This window comes from Melospiza georgiana, chromosome 5 (assembly GCF_028018845.1).
Source record: "Melospiza georgiana isolate bMelGeo1 chromosome 5, bMelGeo1.pri, whole genome shotgun sequence".
NCBI lineage: Eukaryota > Metazoa > Chordata > Aves > Passeriformes > Passerellidae > Melospiza > Melospiza georgiana.
The window spans coordinates 10665547-10687665 of NC_080434.1; the positions used below are offsets into that span (position 1 = coordinate 10665547).

Genomic DNA, 22119 nt, shown 5'->3' on the forward strand with positions numbered 1-22119 from the left:
TTTAAACAACTGATGTACTGCCATCTAGTGCTTCCTGAATGCACAACGAGACAGAGAGATGGACTCTCCTGGGTATCCAGGATTGGCCTACTGCAAACCAATAGTAAAATCATCGATTTCCTCCAATCGTGCTCATTGTGAGCTTAGCTAAGAGCAGTAATTGGGAGCAATTTACACTGTGAAAAGCAGCATAGTATGCTAAAGTAGTCAAACTGATTATTTACTGTTTCATATGCATATAAACAAGACAGGAGGAGCAGTATTTGCAGAGTGCATCACTTGAGGGGACATTCAGTGAAAATGAAAAATGCTGTAGACTGGGAAAAAGCAAGTGGGATATATCTCACAAATTGTACAGATTCTTTGTGGTACAAAGAGGCAATGAAAACAAAAACATTAAAATACTAAAATGTTATATTCAAGGAGGTATAGCAATTACAATCATATAGGTCTAGTTACTGCACATAATTTTGCAGAGAGGTTGTTCATAGAAAGTGAAAAGCATATCATGCTGCTGTTCCAGAAATTTAGTTTATCTTCATTTGGAATAACCTTTTCTGTGTAAGAAAGACTAGAAGTATTTATACTTCTAGTATTTATAAGCATATACTCATTGTTTAATAAAATAGCTCAGGATCAGTACTTGTAGCTATACAGAATGTCTATCAAAATTGGACTCCTACTAAACTGGAAAAAAAAATAAGGGGAAATTTAAAGTCAAAGATAAAGATATGAAAATGTTTAGTCCAATAATTCTGGTATAAGGAGGTACTCACAGAATGAGTAGCTTATTATGGTGTTTCTGGAGTAGAATTTTCACTGGTATCAAGGACAGTCCCTTGCCAGTATTTCTATGCAAAAGAAGATTGGGATCTGGATTAATATACTGAGGTAAAAAATTAGGTAACTTCAGAACTTAAAATATTCAAAAGAATATTTGTTGCAATGCTAGTATTTAACCATACAGCCTAAAAAGTTAGTTTACACAAACTAGTTCTTGACAAGTTAATTTTAAGATTTTCAGACAAACTGTAGAGAAAACTGAGAAAAAAAACTGTGGGGAAAAAAATCAACTGATTTTTCCTTGAAATTTCATCTTTCTTTATTTCAATTTTATCAGTAGTTTTCCCAAGGTAATTATCCTAAACTTACCTCATTTTTAAGAAAATCACCCTAGAAAGCATATAATCTAAACTAAAATATTTTTAGAAAAAGCTCTGTGTTTCCCTTTATATAGTTCAAATAAATGCTTGTCATATTGTGATAGCTTTAGAACAGAATGTAAACAGAAATGTGATTTTGAAAAATCAGGAAAAAAAAGGAAAAAAATAACTCTGCAGAGGGAGTACTTTTCACCCTGCAAATTAGGCATTTGCTTAAGTGCTAATTTAAAACTCAAACTCATCTTTAGCACAAAGTGAGATACATTGCGATAGTTAATTCTGAACTTTTATACTTCTGGTGTGTATTTTTAAAAGTAGATATGAAATTGAAAAGTTGTATCCTTTCTTTAACCCAAATTTATTTGCTTTTTAATATATCTAAGAAATCAGTAAATTTTTTTTAAGTAATCAAGAGTGCCCATTCTGTTTTTCACAATTTTTCTCTTTGCTATTATTTCACTCTTTGTCTCATCTGCATAAAGCAGTCCAAATTCTCTCTACAGCCATATTATCTACCCTTTTTCATCAGTCCTAACTCTGGAATTCATTATGGACATTTTGCAGAATCATTTTGCAAAATCATTTGTACTAACAGATTAGCTGAAGTAACCCCTGGGCACACTAAGCCTCCAGCATTCAAATTTGTATATTAATTGGTGAAAGACTGAAAGAGTTTTTATCACTACCAGTGTAACACTCTTCTCTTTGAAAATAGCTTGCATTTAAAGGGCACAGAATTTTTAATGGGCATTTTACTCAGGAAGCAAAGTCTGCATAGCAAGGTGCAGTTTTTGATTACATGATTACCATGCACAAATAGCCCCGTGCTGCTCAACACAAAAAGTTGATTTCAGATTTTCACATCACTTACATGATGTGAAAATCTGAAAGTGTACAAGGAGCGAAAGGTTCCTTTGTATTAAACATATTCAGCAGTGAACTGTTTTTTTAACCTCCAGGGGATCTAAAAAATTTACAGGAGATTGAAATAAAATGAGTACTTCTGAAGTGTCTGCAGTATGAGGCTAGAACATAGACTGCACTTACTACAGTATGGCTTTCAGGATTATTACAGCCAATTCATGCAAATAAAATTTTCTACTATTATTTTTACCTTTTCACTTCCCATTTGTATTTTAAGTAATGTTGGGATCTGTCACAACCCCATATTCTCCAAGCAGAGACTGTATTCTTTACATAGAACTGAATGCAGTTTAAGTACTAATTGTACTTGTAGTATGAAAAAAGAAACAGTAATGATAATTATATCTTATAGCTGAATGTGAAGAAGTTTGTGAGCTCAATCCTGTTTCCATTCATGCCAAATTTTATGTGAAACTGAGAGGAAGAAAAGTAGATATTACGTCTCTTTGTGAGGATACAATTGTGACAGCTAGTCCCCAAATATTGTAATTATTACTGATATGGCAAAGGTAATGCTTAAGTAGAGCATTTACTCCTGTGCATCTAATGCCTAAGCAGAGCTTTCTCTAAGGGCAGCATAGCATTGTTGGGCCATACTACATCTTTTTATCTTACCCTTAGCAGATACTTTCATCATTACTGATGGAATTGCAGTGGAAATCATTTAGGACCAGGCCATATCATTGTCTGTTTTAGACTGCCCAGCATTAGATCATGCTTCAGGAGCCAGACTTGCAAGTTTGGATACACTTAAATTGCAATGTCTGCAAAATCTGAAGGACGATGGAACAGATGGAATGGAGTAGAAGAGAATGTTACTTTATTAGAACCTATTTTCATCACTGAAACCTCTCACTATAAAAAATACTGTGAATCTAGTAATTAAAATGATAGATCAAAACCAAAGCAAAGATTGAGTGATCTAGTAAGAACAAGAGCAGACTACTACTATAGAGATTACATACATGTTTTACATAAACCAGTTGAAACTGGCAATCACATACTTCTGAATATGTTAACTGGTGTTATATGCAGTAAGTATTTATGCACTTCAAATATTTAAACTTGCAATTTTTTCCCTAACTGGGCTTTTCAATAGTCCCTTGAGAACTCTTCATTTCCCATTCAGTAAAAAACAAGGTTTATAATTATATATAAAGTTATAGCTATTCAAATGAATGATAATAAACGTAAACTTATTGGGACATTAGGATTTTAAAATTACAGCTAGAAGAATAGTTAGAAGAATTAGTTCTTTTGATTTTATCTTAAACACTTGTCTAATGACATGTCTTACACACACTACATATATGTGTGCAAATTGTCGCCTCACTTCACTGTCACTGAAAAATTTTGTCACTGCTTTTGCTGAGCACTAGGATCTGTGTTCTTGTCAGGAATGAAAAAATAAAGAGGAAGCACAATAAGGAGGAGGAAAAAGGAACATTTACGCTGATAAACTGGAACAGAGCATGCTCTTATCACAGGAGCTGGACTTTATCTGAGTCAAACCAGCAAGTTTAAAGCTTCTTTTTAAATTTAAGATAGTTGTCCTGTTCATTAAATGTGTGTATCTGTATTAAACAAGAACAAATGAATGCAAGGGATGAATGTAAATGCTCTGGGTGGGAGGTTTCAGTTGAGAATATTTTTCTAGTAAAAGATAGCCAGGAAAAGCCACAGAAACTGAGATAAAAAAACTTGGAACTTCTTCTCTGAAGAAGCTCGTACCTCAAAAGCATTTTCACCTCTTGGCACTTCAACGTGCTTTCAAGAGAGAGAGAGCCACTGCAGCTGTTCAGGGTGACAGTCCTGGCTATAGTACACATAGAACAATTACAACCTGGAGAGGATACAATCTTACTTGTCTTTCAGACCCCTCTAACAGCTTTGATCCTGTTCAGAGGCCTCACTAGCATTAACTGAAGCTTAAGGGACGTTCATAAAGAACAAACAGAAGGTTAAGAAACATTAGCAGAGGAAGAGAGGACATAACAGATAACAAATATGATGCTTTGGAAATTCATACTTTGCACATGCTTGAACAGTGTGTTATTCTGATCCTTCTCATTTCAGAGAGGTTATAGCTGAAAAATGTCAGAGAGGCTAACAAAAATTACCAAATAATAACTAAGCACAACTAAGTGGTTGAGGAGTATGCAGAATACACAAGGCTGTCAATGCCAATAAGACAGAGATCCATAAGGGAGTAGTCTGGACACTGTCAGTGGCCACAGTCTGTCTCAGCGTGATCACAAAGGGTTAGAAAATGAAATTACCAAGGACACGTTTCAAAGAAAACGTGTTTCTTCCCAAAATATACAACGGGGCCAAAAATAACTTAGAAAATGTATAAAGTGCCTCATGAATGCTAAAACTTTTCCTGATCTGAAGGGGTGACCAGATCTACTGGAAACAGTAACTAGCTGCATAGACTCCATGCTTTCCGCAAGACCAATCGGAGGTGAGGAAACACTCCTCACTGCAAGCTCGCACCAGCACCACGCTGCCTTTACCCCACACCTTGGCCAGCCACCTGCTACCGGGGCGCTTTCCCCTCCCAGCGCTGCCCCCCGAGCCGCGGCCCCGCAGGGACACCAGTCCGGAGCCTGCTCTGAGCGCTCTCCGTTTGGAATTCAGGCGCGGGCTGAGAGACAACTGCACCGAGCACGGCCCCGGGGCAGCGCGGCACCCCAGGGCGGGCTGGGGGCACGGACCTGCGCCGGGGCGGCGGGACCGGAGCTCGGCCCGACACCGAGAATCGGTCCCCGCCCCGGCCCCTCCGCCGGCCGGGCCGCGCCCCGCCCCGGGGCGGCGCTGGCGCGGCGCGGGCCCAATGGCGGCCGGGGGCGCTGCTGGCGGGGCGGGGCGGCGGCGCTGCCCGTGGCGGCAGGGCCGCGCCGGGGTCGCCCATTAAACACCGCTGGGGCGGCTGTGGTGGGAGGCGGCGATGGCGCTGACGGCGGGCAGGCGGCGGCAGGACCTGGACAACGTGAGCGCGGCGGGCGGGAGCGGGGCCGCGGCCGCGGGGACCCCGCCCGGGTGAGCGGCCGGGCTGCCGCTGAGGGTGGGCGCCGCCGGGCGAGCGCCTCGTGTTCCGTGCCGTCTTTTCCTTCCGCCTCCTCCTGGCTGTCTTCCGTCCGGGAGGCCGAGGCTGTATCTGCTTCTTCCGGGGGCGCCCGCCGGCCCAGGCGTGTCCCCAGTGGCCCTGTGCGAAGGGCGGAGGCCGGCGGGCCCCTCGCTCCCCGCGCTGCCCCTCCCCAGCCGGGCTTGAAATATCCCCGAGGCATTTGGGCCTGGGCTTGTTTTTAATCGAGGTTATTAGCCTCTAATCGGGGCTGCTCGTGTGGCTCCTTCAGGCTTTCTGGGTTATTTTTCCACAGGCGGATCCCGTCTGTGCCATCTCTGGATTACGCGCTGTTGGCTGGCATGAGCACGGCGTTTCTGTGTTTGTTTGAATGTGTCTCCCCGCCCCAGCTGGAAGGTTGCGTGGGCGAGGCGTGCTGTCTGTGGCTTGTTCCTGCCTGCCCTCCTCCTCCTGCAGGCGCTGGGCTGCTGCGGCAGCGGTCACATGCTGGATCAGGGAGCCAGGAGGCCAAAGCTTTAACCTGTGCTCAGCAGCAGTGCCAAGCAGGTCTGGATTTAAGGCATTTTGGCTTTTGCCAACTGTGGCTGTGGCTCATCTTAGTTAAATGAAACCAGTGTTTGCTCCAGTAAGGAAGGACACTTACTGGGTTTTCTTTATGTCAGATTGACTGCATGGGATCATCATGTCCCATGGTTTAATTCCCCTCCTCTCCGTGTTGTCTGTAATAAAATCTCTTTGAATAGATTATGTAATCTAGTGCTTCCTAATACTAGCTGTATTTTAGGATACAAAGATGGACTGTAGCCAGTCTTGTGAGAAAGTAGCATGGTCAAAGCTCTGATAAAGCTTTGTCTGTGAAGGAGTGCCCTGATCCGTCATGGAAATGAGGGAATGGTGAAATGCAGAAATGGGGAATCGTTTGTTCCCATGAGACAAAGGTTATTGTCCTAAGAAGAATTGCTGGGTTTGTGGGAGATGTGAGCTGTTAACCCCACTATTGATTCTGTGATCATAAAATGGTTGAAGGTTCTTTAAAGATCTATTTCCAACCCCCCCTGCCATGGGCAGGAACACTTTCCACTAGGCTAGCTTGTTCAAAGCCCCAGCTTGGCCTTGAACACTACCAGGTATGGGGCATCTGTAGCTTCACCAGGCAACTGTTCCAGTGTCTCTCCACCTTCATAGTAATTGATTTTTTTACTGATGTGAAATCTAAAGAATTAGTTGAGATGCCTTGGCTGCTGGAGTGTTGGTCCTTGCTCTCAGAGCTTAAAATTACACCTGGCCTGTGAAAATGGGCAAAGGAGGGCTAGAAGGCATCTTTGCTCTCATGCTTCTAGATTTTATATCAGTGCCGAAAGAGGAGTGCCATTTGTAGACATTAAGGTGTGCAGTAAACGGTAATTTTACCAGGCAGGTATTTCAGTAGGGGTCATTTTCAGTCAAAGACTGGGCTAATTAAAAGCTGTCAAATAGCTGAGGCTGCTCTGTTCACACTCCTGTGTGGCAGGGCAGGTGTAGTGTTCACAGTTCTAAAATAAAACTGCTTGTTGACTGAAATAACTCTTGATGACAATTTCCTTCACTGTAGGCAGCTGTCTGCAGGTGAAATAACTCTGGGGAGACAATCACATTGTCCTCATTGACATGAGGTATAAACCTTGGTGTAATCCCTCTCTTCCCATGCTAGTGTCTAGAAGGATGGCATGTTTCATTTGTCTTGAGGCTTATGCTGCTTTTTCTCATGGCAGAGGGTGCTCAGTTTATATATCAGTAAATGGCCTGGTGAAACCTGACATATCAGAAGTCTGGAGTGGGACAGGGTCTGCCCTTGTCTTCTTGTTCTGGGCTGTGGTTGGTATCATGAAGATCAGCAGTCAAAACTTGAGTGGAAATCTTGAGCTGTTTCATCTTCTGAGGCAAGGGATGTAACAGGATGCTAAGGGAGAAACTCTAGCAGTTTTGGCCATTGTAGTACCTCGTGTATGTTCCACTTACTATGTATTGAATGACCTTGTCCTGGCCTGAAAGGAGAAGGGATGCATAGCTATGGGGCAAGTTCCTTGTCCAAAGCTTTTCCCTCCACCCATACTTAGTTTTACCTTCTACTTAGTAAAGGACACTATATTTGAGCTGATTGTGAAGTCCAAGAACTAATGCTTGGCTCCAGCGTGACACAGACAGGCTGCATTCTCTGTAGTCTAGGCAGAGAATGTCTTGCTCAGCACTTGGTAGCACCTTCTTCCCTCTGTGAGCTGGTGCTTCTTTCCTGCCCGAGTTCTGCTCTAGTTACTGCTGCAGGTGTTTTGACAGGTTGGTAGTATCAGAGGCTGAATACTCAAAATTGTTACTGTTACACTGCAACTTTGTTGTTGCCTCCAACTGTAGTCAGACAAAAGTAAGAACAACAAAGAGTTTTGCAGTACCTGTATAAAGCATGTGAGAAAGACTTTATCACTTTTTCCCATAAGTATACTGATGCTTCTGACATCTCAGGGTTGAAGCTCAGATGCTTGTATTACATTTTAAAAACTGAAGTTCCTGAAGGCTCAGTGTGATTCTAGGAAGTAGGTTAGTGTTGGATTTCTCAGGGATGTGAGTTCTCACATAAAGATGGGATGAGAGTTTACCTGGAGTTTAAGAGCTTTTTTCAAGATATTGACCTAGTGGGGGTTTTCCCCCTCAAGGCTTGATTTGCTAAGAGGAAATTCCTGAGCCTTTGTACTTTACTTTTAGAGCTTACCTGTTGCTATTGTTTGCCTTCCCCTTCTGTTCCAGGGCTCCTTGGAAATAACACAGAGTTTGGAAGATGATCCTCTACTGGATGCACCACTCATTTCATCTCATACATTGCATTCCCAGCTGAGGCCAAGATTTCATGCTATCCCAGCAGTTCTCCTTGGCAATTTCTTGTTGCTAATACATGTAAGTTTAAGAAGCATGATTTCCTTAAGATAGCTGCTATCTCTCTTCTGAATCTTTCAGAATCCACTGTTCATGTCACAGAATTGGGACGATATGACAGTGAATTGCATACACTGGCTGTTCTTCCAAACCAGTGAGGTCCACTTTGCCAATCAATTTTGATAGTGTGTATGCTATCAAATACTTTCTGCCTTCTTGTTGTTGGTGCTGTGATGCATCTTGTTAGGAGGAAGAGCATTTTAAATAGTAGCTCTTCTGTGCTGTTGGAAGTGTAATTTAAGAATTATATTATTGCCTTTTGTAATTTAAAAATAGCATTAAATTACAGCATTATTGTAATTTAAAAATAATATTATTTAAAAATAATATATTGAAGTGCTATGCTAGTTATAGAGGGCTGAGATAATTTTCATGCTGTGCCTTCTGAGAGCAAACCTAATTTCAGAGAGAAGGTAACTAAACAATTAAAGCTGGACTTGCTTGGGGGGTGTTGCATAGTAGTGGATGGAGAAAGAAAGTAATCCAAATGTGACTTCCTGCTCTCACTTCTGGAGGTTGAGAGCAAAAAGCATAAATACTAAACAGTATCTAGGCATTTATGCAGGCTGGTAGACAGAAGCAGAGTCCTGCCTAGTAATGAGTTTTTCCTTGATAAGCTGAAGAGGCTTGTTGTTGCTTGTGAGTGTGTGGCAACCAGATATGAAGAAGGAAGGCTGAAGAGCTCAGAGCCTAAGATCTGGCTGAAATGTCACTTTCATGTGTTTTAGGGACATGGATTAGTGGTGGATGTGGTAGTTTTAAGTAAAGGGTGGACTTGGTGATCTTAAGGGTCTTTTCCAACCTAAATTCTGTGATTCTGTAGTACCAGTGACACGAGCTGTTTTAGGGCTTCATTAGATCTCAAACACAAAATGCAGTGCCCAGTGCTCTTGAAAACATGGTCTCTGCCAGGACTTGAAAAGCACATACCAGCCTCTAAGGTCTCTCTTTGGGCAGTTGTTCAATGTGCTTTAGCCTTCTAATTTTAGGAGTAGCTGTTTTGTGGGCCTTGTAGTAGTATCAAGAAATGTTTCTCCTACTACCATAAGTAATGCAGCCAAATGTCAGTCACCCAGATCCTAGGAAACTGCTGCCTATTATCCTCCCACTTTTTCCTCTCTCCTGCAAATGGTGGTTAGGTGAAATGGGAAAACTTCTGTGGCATCTGTCAACATGTCATTTCATAGGTTAAGTCTTGTTGCTGCTTCAGTGACCAGTTGGTTTTTGGAGCAAAATGGAGAAGTATCCTTTTCTGTCGGCAAAACAGCATTATAATTGTTACCTTGAGTGGCACTGGCTCTCTCACTGCAAAGATGTGTGGGCAAAACAATTGGATATCCTTCCCCTGTGCTTCTGCCAACGTGCATTAATCTTGTGGAATGTGGAGAGTGGCCAGGGTAGCTTCTGATGCACAGCCTGCCAAAGGGGTAAAAGTCCTGGAGAAGTTAAGCCATCATGGTGTTATGTGGGAGAGCTGTAATGCATCTCTAAAGCAATTTGTGTGTAACTTGGAGTATTTCTTCTCCACCTGCCTGTGCCAAGAAGTGGAGTTAGGTAGCGAAATAGCTGCTGTGATGCAGCTGCCTAGTTACATACAGTTCTGGAAGTGGGTAGGATGTGCTGGGCTGTGGTAGGACTGGGTTTTTGAGTGCTTTTCCTTTTGCCAAGCCTTGCTTTTCTGAAAGCTTCCCATCAGGAGGCTGGAGAGCAATGTGAAGTGTACTGGCTAGAAATAATTTCATTATATTAATCTTTTCTTTTATTCTGTCTGTGCACATACACAAAATGGAACTTAAATACTACTCTTTATAAGAATAACTTTTTATGTAAAAATATGTGTGGGGTGAAGCACCTATTATTAAACTGCCTGACAATGCAAGCAAAACATATTTATTAAATACCACTCTAAATGCCAGCTTCCTGTTTCCTCTTGTATACACTGCTGTAGTAGTTTAGTAGAGATGCAATGCTAGGTCATTCCTGCTTGCATCAGTTCATTATAGCCATTTTCTTTACTGAAATGTATTCCTAACACCTGGAAGAAGTAGAACTAATTGTATCACTACTGTAAAATGGCAAACCAAACAGCAAACAGATCAAATAAAATAGCTGAATTATTCTTAACTTTGTAAGAGAAGAAGGTGGTAAAATAATAGATTAAACAACTGATAAACCTGCCTCTTATTTAACTTCTTAATCTAGTGACTTAGCCTATCTCAAGATAATATGGTATTTAATTTGTATTTGAAGTAATGGTCTTAGAGATAATGGAGGGTACACTCCTATTTTGATTTGAGTTTCTTTTCTTCCACCTTCTATTCTATCTGTCCTGTGTCAAGTCTTTTTTAGGTATTGACAATTGTGTGAAAATTATTCCCCTTTCTTGCTCCCTTCCCAATTGCTCACAACCTGAGCAAGCTAAGGGCAGCTTGTCTCAAGAGTAATTAAATGGTTCTGAAAAGTTAATTTCTGTGAAGAGTGTTGCTTGAGGAAAGTACAAAAATAGGAATTGTAAGTTCAAGAGGGTGAAAAGGGAGTAGTGGGATCTTAAATACTCATAGAACTAAGTAGGGAGACAAATTGGGTGTTTTCATCTGTTTTCAGTTCTGATGTGCTGCTTCTGTCAGTTTTGACGTGCAGAACATCTGACACTTTTTTTTAAGCTAAGAGTATTAGAAATCATTTATAGACCTGAGATAAATTGATTTCTTTGTGTTTTGTATATTAGTAGCTCCCCATTTATTTCTGTATTGGTGGGAGTTGTTTTTCTTTACAGTTCTGTTTTAAAAGTATTCCTGTTCTATGGAATGAACCAGGATGAGAAAGTATAATGTTGTTCTTGTTCATTGAATGATCACAGTAGAGAAAACATTTTCTGTGACAAAACTCTATAAATATTGAGAAAGCCCTGTGTGTATACATACACTGCAGGTAATATGCATCCTCAGCTTTGCTTTCTAATTGGCCAAAACATTGCTAATGTTCACTGCTGATGCTGAAAATTTGGAGAGGAGTCTAGAAGACAGGAAAAGTTATGGCATAATGGCAGTAGTCTGAAAGGATAAGTATATACACAGTCTGGCTATATATGCACTCTTGACAATCTGTCTGGTTTTTCTGACATAAGTAAAAAGGTAAAATGGAAAAATATGATAGTAAATATACTAAGGAACGATTGCGAGTTGGCAAAGATGCCTACTCAGTGCTAATAATTCACTTTAAATTACTCTGATGATTTACTTTTCTAAAGTCAACGTGGAGATGATCTTCAGTGGCTGTGGGAAAGTGTTGATTTTCACTTAGGAAATGTCAATTTCAGGAGATGTCAGTTTCAGGAAATATAGAGTGTACTGATAAGATAATACTGCTCTGTGGGACAGGCTCTTCAGTGTAATTGAATGGGTCTTAAAAAGATGTGATTTCTCTTTTCTAGGAGCATAAATCAAGTTTTCTTTAAAGTAAAAAGGCATAATAAGGAGGGTCTAGAAATGAAATAAATTCAGTATGAAGACTCAAGGAAGAGTGAAATTGATTTAGTTGAAATTCTTGGAAGGGTGACAATTACCAGCTCTGTTCTGCTGGAGACTGCTTGCCCTGTTGGAATTCAATCTTACTGCTTAGCAATTTCAGTCATCTGTATGTTCCCAGAGTGACATGTAGTGGTTGTAGCAAGTGTCTAATGTTTTATATGTTACCTCAACTCTAATAAAATCAATTCAGAAAGTAATGCATAATGAATTAACTACATAATCCTGGCTTTGTGTTTCAGGGTTTTTTTCATGTATATAGCTAAATGTTAACTTTAAAGATTTTTCTCTCTTCCTTTCTCTTCCAGGTTGCTTTTGTTGTTCTAGCATTTTTAGCAGCTATGTTTTGTTCTTACCCCAATCCAAACCAAGATAAGTGCCCTGGAAACTACACTCACCCACTTAAAGTGCAGACTGTCATAATAATTGCAAAAGTGGTTCTGTGGGTTCTGCATGTCTGTTTTGAACGATTCGTGCAGCACCACCACAGCAGAGTCAGAAGAAGAGGTTACTTCTCCATATACCGATCAACAAGGCACCTGAAAAGGCTTCCACTGCTGATACATGCCACAGGTGAAGTGAACTTGGGGTTTTTTCTATCTAAAGCTTTAAACTGTTGGCACAATAAAAGACTGAGCAGGTTATATATAATTGTGTGTTCTGTATTATGAACTTTTAAGAACCTGCCTATGAGCTCTTAAAAATTATCCTTTAGTCAGATGAACTCCTGTACTGATCTTTCTGGTCTGCCAGATGCAGGTTGTAAGGAACTGTTAGTAGTGCAAAAACGCTCACACTGTGAGGTTGAGTAAAACATTAAGCCATTAGCATTTGTCTTCAGCCAGGGAGTGTTCAGTCAGCAAGGATTGTGTTTGACTGATAGTGATTTGATTTGCATATCCATTTGTCTGGTTGGATATGTGGTAAGCCTGCTTGTCCTTCCAGGAAATGTGCTGCTCTTCTCTTTTCAAGCTCAGCAATCCACACAGAAACAGATGAATTGCTTGTTGCCCAACAGCTCTCTGAATTCAGTGAAATAACCCATTTTCTGACCTTCACACAGGATGTGTAACATTCAGCTTCATATCTGACTACCTTTCTCTCCTTTCTATGGACAAGAGGTGGTGTGTAGAAGATTTAACTATATTTTTAAGTTACATCTCTGGCAAGTTTAGCTGTAAAGTGTTGGTGCACCTAAGTGGTGAAGCTTTTGTAAAAATCACTTTCAGATCTGAAATCCATCTATCTTAAGGGGATTTTCCCTACAAATAGCAGTGGAAAAGGGCAGAACAATGCCTTCTACAGTATTTTTGCCTCTTATAATCCCACCTCCCCCCTGGAGTAGATCTTTTTTTCACCAGAATTAATAGGTGAATGGTCCTGTTCTGTATAGGTATCTAGCTTTCTTTCCTCACACTCTCTAAAAGAGCTAGTCATCTTGATAAATGTGCAACACTTCAGGCTCTGGCCACTAGATAGAGCTCTGAAGATGTAGAAGTGTTTGGAGTGCAGTGACAAAAGCAGGCTACAGGAGGCTTAATGATGTAAAAGGATTATTTCTGCCTGTTGCAGAGTAATTGGCAATGCTTTGCCCTGCTTTCAGTCTTAGATGGAGCCCACTTCTCCCTACTAGACAAACTCTGGGCATTTGTGAACGTTCAGATGCAATCAGGTGTGTGCTGTGGAATTTTGATCATGTGTTGTTCAGAAGGTAGTTCTTCCATTATTGCAAGCTTCCTGCCATGGTAATGACTGCTCATACCACTTCCTTCACTTGACTGACACAGCAGGAAAGAGAACTGCACAGTTCCCCAGTTACATTAATGGTCTTTTTAAATTTAGTTCTTTATCCAGACACTGGTCTGACACATTTTTACAGGAAGGAAGAAAACACTTCACACTCAGTATCAGAAAAGATTTTTAGACCTGTAACTCATAATTTTTTCTCCTTGACTAATTGTAGTAATTTCAATTAAACTTTCAGTTATGTTCAAGTATTAGGATAATAGCAAGTGGAAGCAAATGTAAGTTGGCTTTGAAAGGAGGGTGTTAAGGTTTTTGGGGTTTTTTGCTCTATTAGCCTAATTTAAATGTATTTTAAATCCACTACTTGAAGGAAAATACTCCCTCATTTTCAGCTGACTTGCATGATCTCTTAAGAATTGAAAGAATGAGTAAGATGAATAGCATCAAAGTCAGAAACACTTTAAGCCCATGTACCTATTTTAGGTATTTCTAGTGTGTTTCTTCCACTCTTGTTTTTTAAGTCCGAAGAATCTGTAAGAAAACTCCTAATTGTCTACCATGACAAGCATGTGCTGAAATGAGACCTCATTTTGCTACCAGCAGGTATAAGCTTGCACGTTAAGGAAATTAGCTGAAGGGGCTGGCATGGTGTGAAATGGAAAAGCATTACTGAAGTGTTGCAGCCTAATGCAGATACTGGGCATGAGAAAGCATGAATTAATTTTCAATAGCTAATAAAATTAGTAAATCTTTAAAATATAACATTTGTTTTCTAGGTAATACAGCCCTGCTCTTGATTCTGTCGGTGCAGCATTCCTTTCCTGATCACAGCAAAGTGTACCTGTATCTTATCCTGGGAGTCCTGAGCCTGGAGATGATTAGTTCCCTGACATGCTTAGTGATTTACACAGGTGAGAGAGGCAAGCTTAGCCTTCTTTGTGACATTCATTAGAGCTGGTACTCAGCTGTTTGTTTGCCCTCACAGTAGTTCACTTGTGGTACCCCGAGGCATTTAACTACCATTATAAATACAAAACGATTCTGTGCTTGTAGAAGGAGAACTAAGGCAAATCCAAAACAAATTGGGAAAGGTTGTCAGGCTTGATTTGGTTCCAAGGGCTGCTAAATGAAAGCTCCATGTTATCTCAAAGCTGTTAATCCAGTGAAGTGGCAATAAATGCCTAATTAATTCAAAGTGTCCTGTGAGCAGGTTTGTCTGTTTATCAGTGTTTCTCAAATGCATGCACCACAAGCTGTGAAGCAGTAAGAGCTAGCTGGCTTAGTCAGAACCGTGTCTGAGATTTACATGTGGGATTTTCATAGCTGATTGTGTGATTGTGCCTTTTTCAGCCTCTTCCTCTTTCCCTGGTCCCACCCCCAAAGGCTTCAGTTTCTCTTTGACACTAAAATTGAAGATTCCTTCTAATGAATATATAAAAGATGCATGGGTTGTGGAAGCTGTGATCATATCAAAACACTGTAGTGCTTTATAAAACTTTGAGGCTTTGTTTTGTGCTGTCACTGTTGGTTTGCAAGATTGTCTGCTTTAGGCTTGGTATAACTTATGAAGACTTGATACAACACTTGCCTTTAAACTTTGCAAAGCTATCGAAAATGCTGATAAGTAAATGCTTAAAAGAAAACTTTGGTGTGTTCATAGTAATGCAATGGCACAGAGAGAAATACTGCCAAGTAGCTTGTTCATCTAGGAAATAAAACCTATTCTGACTCTCCTGCAACAGCATCAAAAATGTGCCAAGAAATCAGGTCCCAGCACTAAAATATATCTGTCTTACAAGTGTGCAGAAGCCTGAATGCTGCAGACTTGTCAGGCTTTCCCCTCAATGGCCCAGTGTGGCTCCAGCAGACTGACTGTCCTCTGGAAGAATAAAGGCAGTGATGAGGGAAAGCAATCATGGCAGTGCTGTAAAACTATTCCAAGAATGCTGGAGATCATCCCTTCTTTGCATACGCATACTTACTTTCCTGGGAAACTCGGGAAATAAGAGATAAATTGTAAAACTTTAATAGGATGTCAGGAATTCCAGAGAAATGCTATTCCTAGCCCCGAGGCCTCCTGGAGCTCAAGGAACTGCATTGTGTGACTCTCACCTTGACCAAAAAGGATAAGTGCAAGAAAGATGACCTGCATAGTAGTAAAGTCTGAGCTTGTGCTTCTGTAAAAACTCTCAAACTATTTTTGTGCTTATTTGTCACCAAAAGGGTATTGTTTCCTGACTTGTACTTATGCCAGTCCCCGTGACCTTCAAATTCATTAACCATGTTTGTGCTATCACTGTTGGTTTGTAAGGTTGTCGGCTTTAGGTTTGGTGTAACTTACAACAATTTGATAAAACACTTGCCTTTAAACTTTGCAAAACTATCTAACATGTTGATAAATAAATGTATATACAAGGAAGTTGTAAGGAAGGGGTGCAGTGTTGTGCTTTGCAGCTCAAAGAGGCTTGGAGAAGGGTCCAGTGAATCCTGGAACTAAGGGGTAGAGTTAAGTTGCTGGAAAGGAGTAAGGCAGTGTGTTCTACCAACAGCTGCCTTATCTCTTGAGCAGCCCCAAGTCAATGTAAAATTCATTCTCTAAAGCTTGCTGTACAAAGCTAGGGTTAATTTTTATGTGACTTTAACCTGCTGCAAGATGAGGATGACTTCCAGTCACCCTAAGTTGTTTTTCCAGAGAGCAGTGTAATTTGTTTTTGTGTTTTCCATCCCAATGCTTGTTGAGGTAAGGGGACAGACTGCTTGCATGTCTGTCTTATCTGTACTGGTGGGTTTTAAGGTAATATTTAAACAACTTTTAAAATTTGAACTTTTAAAATTTCAACATTTTAATATCAAGTTAAGGCTGTACTGAGGCAAAACAAATGTATTTGGACAATTTTGAAAATACCCTGAGAATCTGTAGTAATAATGATATTCAGGTGGGTTTTTTCTCTTAGAGCAGAATATGTGACTGGGTGGAAGCACCATGCTTCTTTAATGGGATAGTTTTAAGGGCAGGCTCTACCGAGGTTTAGAATTCCCCTCTTCAAGGCAAGCACTTAGCAGATATGGCTAAGATAGTATCAGCTGAGCAACAATGGGGAGACTAAGGTAAATTTACACTAAAAACTACTGGCCCACCCTTTTTTGTATTAGTTTTGTATAATTTTGGAGAGAAGGCAGCACCATTTTACATATTGTTTCATCACAGTGAGGTAATTATTTAGCTATAAGAATGAGACATAAATGCTTATCTGTAGAAGGTTCATGTACCTGACTTATTTTCTGTTAAATAATTCTGTCTCACAAGTCAGGAATACATGACTGTAATTCTAGGTACTTTTCTTACTTGTTGGATCTGTTTATGAATTATATGATAGACAATGTCCTGTGAAGGACTACTGCCTTCCTTAAAATTATCTCCATGCAGCAGTGTGTGTATATATAGCTGTAGGATGCAGAGATTCAGAAATCTACAAGGAATTGCTGTGACTGACCTATAATGGACTTGACATATATAAATTGTTCAAGTGAGGTAAAAGTGCATGGAATGAAGTACGATACAGACAGCTCTAAATGTCAGCTTACTATTCTAAGTTTTTTACTGCTAGGATAGGGAGTAAAGCTTTAAATGACTTACTAAATATATGTATTTAATTACTTTCTCACATACTTCTAATATCACTTGAATACAAGACCAACATTCCCACAAACAACACATGTTGAGAATTCCATGTCCATTCCTTTGTGGTTTTATTTGTAGAGAAATACCATCATAGAAATAACTAACCTTTGAGCCTAACTCGTGGTTAACCTCTGGAGGGTCTCAGCATTGTTTTAGCAGGGTGGCCTGTAATAAACCTTAGTACTGACTTGTAAGGACACTCCTCTGTTACAGTAGTGTGGATTTCTCACAGAGCTGCACTGTAATGTTTTGTGTGGCATTAGATGCATTGTTTCACAAGCAGCCCTAACTGCAGAGTCCCAAATGCATACTCTGGATATTTTGATATTTTCTCTGAATCAGGATCTGACATTGAATGGCTTTAAATATTTTCAGCTTCCTTTTTGAAATAATGCAGAGGGTGCCTATAACTTTTCCCACCTGTCCCACCCATACATATGTTAAATTTAGTCTTAAACTTTATTCACAGGTGCCCAGGAATGACTTGTGGGTTTGATAGCCAAGGCTGCTTGGTTCACAATGGCTTTCTGTAGCAAGTCTGCCCTTGTCTGAGCAGGCAAACAAGCTGCTGCTTCACTGCAGCTAGTCTAGTTAAAGTAGTATGTATTGAAGAGCTTAAGCTGGAAGTTCTGAATCAGCTACCAGTACAAAACTTCTTACAATTTTTTTATGGCATGTTACCTAGTTTTGCCTGAACTTGGAGACTGAATCTTGGTACCCTGTAAAAAGCAACTAAGGTTTCACCCTCTCTTAGGTGGCAGATTAAACTTTGCAGGTGTTAAGCAGTATGCGCAAGCTTCCCCATTCAGGGCTGCTTTTGCTTTCCCATTTCTCAAATTCCATTATTGTCTTTCCATCTCCTATCCTAAGGTAATCTTAGGATCATCTGTTAGAGATTTTTATAACTCGGACTCTGGTGTTAAAGCATCTTTTTTTTTTTCCCACTTTCCAACTAATTTATAAAGCTTTCTTGCAGTGAAAATAAGCAACTTCAATCGTGCCAAGCCAAGACCTGACATAATTGAAGAAGAAAAGATGTATGCCTACCCTAGTCAGATTACCTCAGAAGTTGGATTCAGGTAAGAATTCTGTATTCATGTTGTGCTGTGTTCAGCCGTGGTGTATAGGTAACATGAATGGAATTGCACAATTTCCTGTAGACTTCCATGCAATCTTAAACTTGTCAGTTAAACCAGAGGTGGGAATAACAGTTCTGAAGGAACTATGCATAAGCCTTCCATTTTAGATGCACAGATGAGATGCAGCAGTCTTGTACTTCCTCCGTAGTAAATGACAATTTACTATGGTACAGAAATCCTCAAACATAAGGATGGAGGTGATTTGACCATTTATGGTTGGTTACATTAATCTTTACTATAAATAGCTGTGCTTAATCTAGTTTAGTTAATTTTATATGGAGTTTAAGGAAAGATATTCTTGTTTTACACTGTTGCTTAAAGCAGGCCTACAGAAGCCTAGCTGCTTCTGCTAGTTTTTTTCAAGGAAGGAGATACATTGTGGGCAGTTGATAGACAAAGAAGAAAACTGAGCAGCTCTGTTCTGTGCCAGCAGCTGGACATGAGATTTTAGCAATGGATTTGGAATGTATTTTGAGTATTGGAAGGAACTTTTAAGGTGTGGAAGGCACTTAAGAAGTAAAGAAGGTCTCAGTGAGAGTAGAAGCAGTCCAATAGTAACTGAGACTGTTCCAGGCACTGAGACTTATTTTTCATTTGTTCTTTGTGTACCTGCCACCTGCTCAGTCATTTTCCAGTTGCTGAAATCAGTCTGGTATGACTTAATAAAAACTAGTAATTGAAAAGATTATGGATTTCTGTATAAGAATTGGAGATTTTCTAATATACTATGACTTGCTTCTATATGTGCTGCCTTCCTGAAAGGTTGAGTAATGAGAGATGACTAATACTTTGGGACTTTCCCTGGTATCACAAATGCAGCATGCACATGCTTTTATGGAAGTTGGAAGTAGGTGTCCAGGATACAGGAAGGATTTAGAATTGTCTTGAATTTTGATACCATGTCTGACTTCCATTTTGATATAAAAACCATGGTGATTGCGTGGTGGGCCTCATTTCTTTCTCATTCATCTTCTCCCCTGAGAAATTCTCAAATGCCCAGGGAATGTGTCTGCAACAATGACCAGCTGAGGAAAAGACTGTGCTCATTTTTGATTAAAGAGTGCAAACTTCCTGTGAGAACTGATTGCAAAATCGTTATTTTAATTTAGCTCTATACAACTCTGACTCTCTTTCCCTTGGGAGTTAACATCTATTGAAAAGTGAATCCTGTCAGCCCTTCAGTTGACCTTGTTATAAGAATGTTTTTTGAATATCATGATCTCTGCAACCTAAGCTACTGATCAGGAGCCTTCAGTTGGCAGTGCACGTTACTGGTTAATGTTGCAAGTTTTTTGTTTACAAAACTTGTGTTCTTTACTTTGCCCAGTTTATCTACAGTAGCCTTTTAATTGGACCTAAGCTTTTTTCCACTCAATATCCTTCTCAACACTTTCTAAGAACTATGAAATGGGCAGTGTTCCTCTACAAAATGCTGTAAGGCTGGGGAACAACTTACTCAGCACTAAGATGCTCACAAGTGTACTAGGAGGGCAGATTCCCAAGTCAGCTGAGAAGAAATAATATGTACGGAAAGAGGAGGCTGCACTCAGGCATTGGTATTTTATCTTGCTGTATCTTAAAAATTCCTAATTAGATTTGACAAAATTCTCTACTTTCCCCCCTCAATTAAGTGAGCTTTATTTAAATGTTTGTGTTTCTATTGGAGTTAAATTGAGAGAGATCTGAAAACTGGATATATCTTAAGGGAGAAGGGTAGTTGTACACGAGGTTGTGGATCTGAAGTAGCACAAATTTTTTGGTACTGATGCTGTCATGGCATGTGACAGATATTGCTGTATATAGTAGCATAAAATGTATGCTACTTCAGGTTAATCAATTTCTATCTTAAACAGCTTACAATCTCCCACAGCTGAACTACAGCATTATGCCTGGTCAAAACAAGCTTCCTAATGTGTGTGGGAAAGGTTCCACATTCCTTACTACAATTCTAGCATATTGTCTGTCTTGGTTCCTTAAACAGTAAGATCCTCACTCTGTAACTGTCTAGCAGGAAATATGTAACTCAGTTGTGTATAAATGGCATGAAGTTTAGCCAGACTTTGTCTTCCTACCTTCTCATGCAAAATAGAGTTAGACATATAGGTGTTGTAAATTGCCTCTTCCCGCAAAAATTAGTTGATCCCAGCAGAAATGAAACTAAAGGAAACAACTTGTTAAGTATGTGTTAATTAGCTCTGATATTTCATATATTAGAAGGCTGCTGTCATTTACTGAAACCCATATTTACTTTTGTTGCTTCAAGGGAGAATTCCAGTTTAGAAGAGATAGTTGAGAAGCAAGGAGATGTAATAGAGTATCTTCAGCGACACAATGCGCTGCTCAGCAAGAGACTGTTGGCGTTAACATCACAGCAAATCAAAACTTAACAGCATTTGGGAAATTGCTGCTGGAGCTCTGGAGGGGAATGTAAAAGTAATGTAATATCCAGACTGGTTTGTACAGATGTGACTCTTCAATCATCTTTCACATTTTGAAGTACAAGTTAAGCTGGAAGGATAAGCTCTGCATACTTATAAACCTATTAGAACTGGACACTCTGGCTCTCTTCAAATCATCAGTTCTGGAAAAAAGTTCTGCAGCTTCAAGGATTTTTAATTCCTCATAAGTTAAAGTTGGACCTGAGTTAATGGTTTAACTTTGCCCAGTTGTTGCTATTATTTTGTACTGCTATGTAACCATTAAGCTTCAGGCTACCAAAGTATTTTATATTTCTGGAATACAAATTTGTTCTCTAGAAAAATCTGACTTTCCAAGGGATGTATATGCAGTTTCTATTGCTGAAGCTGAGACTAGGTGTGTTCTGTCACTGATTCACTTTACTTCCAGGGATAGGGGTGGATTACTTCAGTGATCCAGTGCAGGTACTTGTTTTCTAGATGTCTCCTTTTCTCCTTTGTCAGGTAAGTGGAGAAATTTGGCATCTCACTTGGGATTATAAAAAAGTGGTGGGTGCCCTAAAACTGTAAATCTCACAAGATTTTGGTACAAAACCTATGCTGTGATAAGAAATTGTTCAGAATTCTGGCTTTAAAGCTCTTAAGAGGGATCCTCAGGGCTGGTGACTATCCCATTACCATGAGTTTGTGTTAGTAACAAGACTCCTACTCTGCCAACTGAACTAACAAAGCAAAAATATTTGAGCACGAGCTTTTCCATTGATCTGGTAACTAACTTGTGTTGAATGCTTTTAAAGATACTGTCAAAAATGCTTGTTACATACTTGCTCTACACTTTGGCCCTTCAAGAAAGTCAGCATCTTGATTCAAAAGTTGAAGTGGTGTATGTAGGGAAGTGGAAAGCAACAGAAGACAGAAAGGTCTTTTAGAAGTTGAAGAAACAAGAAATCTTGGTTTTAATTTATGGTGAATTAAGGCTGGTGAAAGAAACATTTTTTTCAGGGTACTATTTTGTCTACCAATGAAGACAAAGAACTATTTTAGAAGCCAATGCCTCTCTGGGGATATGGTAATCACTAATCCAAACTGGGAAGAAGACTCTTAAGAGGAGTGGTCTTGTAGTCAAATATAAGAAAGGAAAATTAATTCATCCTACTTCGGTGTTAGGGCACAACTTTAAAAGAACCTGGACAGTTTAGTGTGCAACAAATATAGGGGTTGTCTCATTCAAAGGAAAACAAATATTGGAGGCTTTGCTGCTATCCAACACTAGACTGTTCTCCTTAGCTGTTGTTTCTTGAAAATGCAGCCAGAGTTTTATAGTATACATATATGGAATAAAGTTATTTGTTTTTAGAACTCAGGTTTTGATGTGACTCTGTATGTCAATTTATATCATTTCTATGAAAAGCAGTAAAATGTGACTGTGAAATTCATGCACAATAAATGCAACCAAGGAAGAGTGTGAA

The 22119-nt window shown here is 39.8% G+C and overlaps 1 protein-coding gene across 1 annotated transcript; it reads left to right on the top strand.

Annotated features, from left to right (window-relative positions):
- The first annotated feature begins 4962 nt into the window (after positions 1–4962).
- Positions 4963–22119, top strand: TMEM192 (transmembrane protein 192). The gene is made up of 6 exons (XM_058025344.1): positions 4963–5079; positions 7954–8100; positions 11975–12239; positions 14189–14323; positions 18071–18173; positions 20497–22119. Exons 1-6 carry the CDS (start codon positions 5038–5040, stop codon positions 20618–20620), a joined length of 816 nt encoding a protein of 271 aa, XP_057881327.1. The 5' UTR covers positions 4963–5037; the 3' UTR covers positions 20621–22119.

Coding starts and splice junctions, on each gene's coding strand:
- TMEM192 (XM_058025344.1), top strand. CDS start 5,038: ATGGCGCTGACGGCGGGCAGGCGGCGGCAGGACCTGGACAAC. Junction 8,101..11,974: donor ATTTCTTGTTGCTAATACAT/GTAAGTTTAAGA, acceptor TTTCTCTTCCAG/GTTGCTTTTGTTGTTCTAGC. Junction 18,174..20,496: donor ACCTCAGAAGTTGGATTCAG/GTAAGAATTCTG, acceptor TGTTGCTTCAAG/GGAGAATTCCAGTTTAGAAG.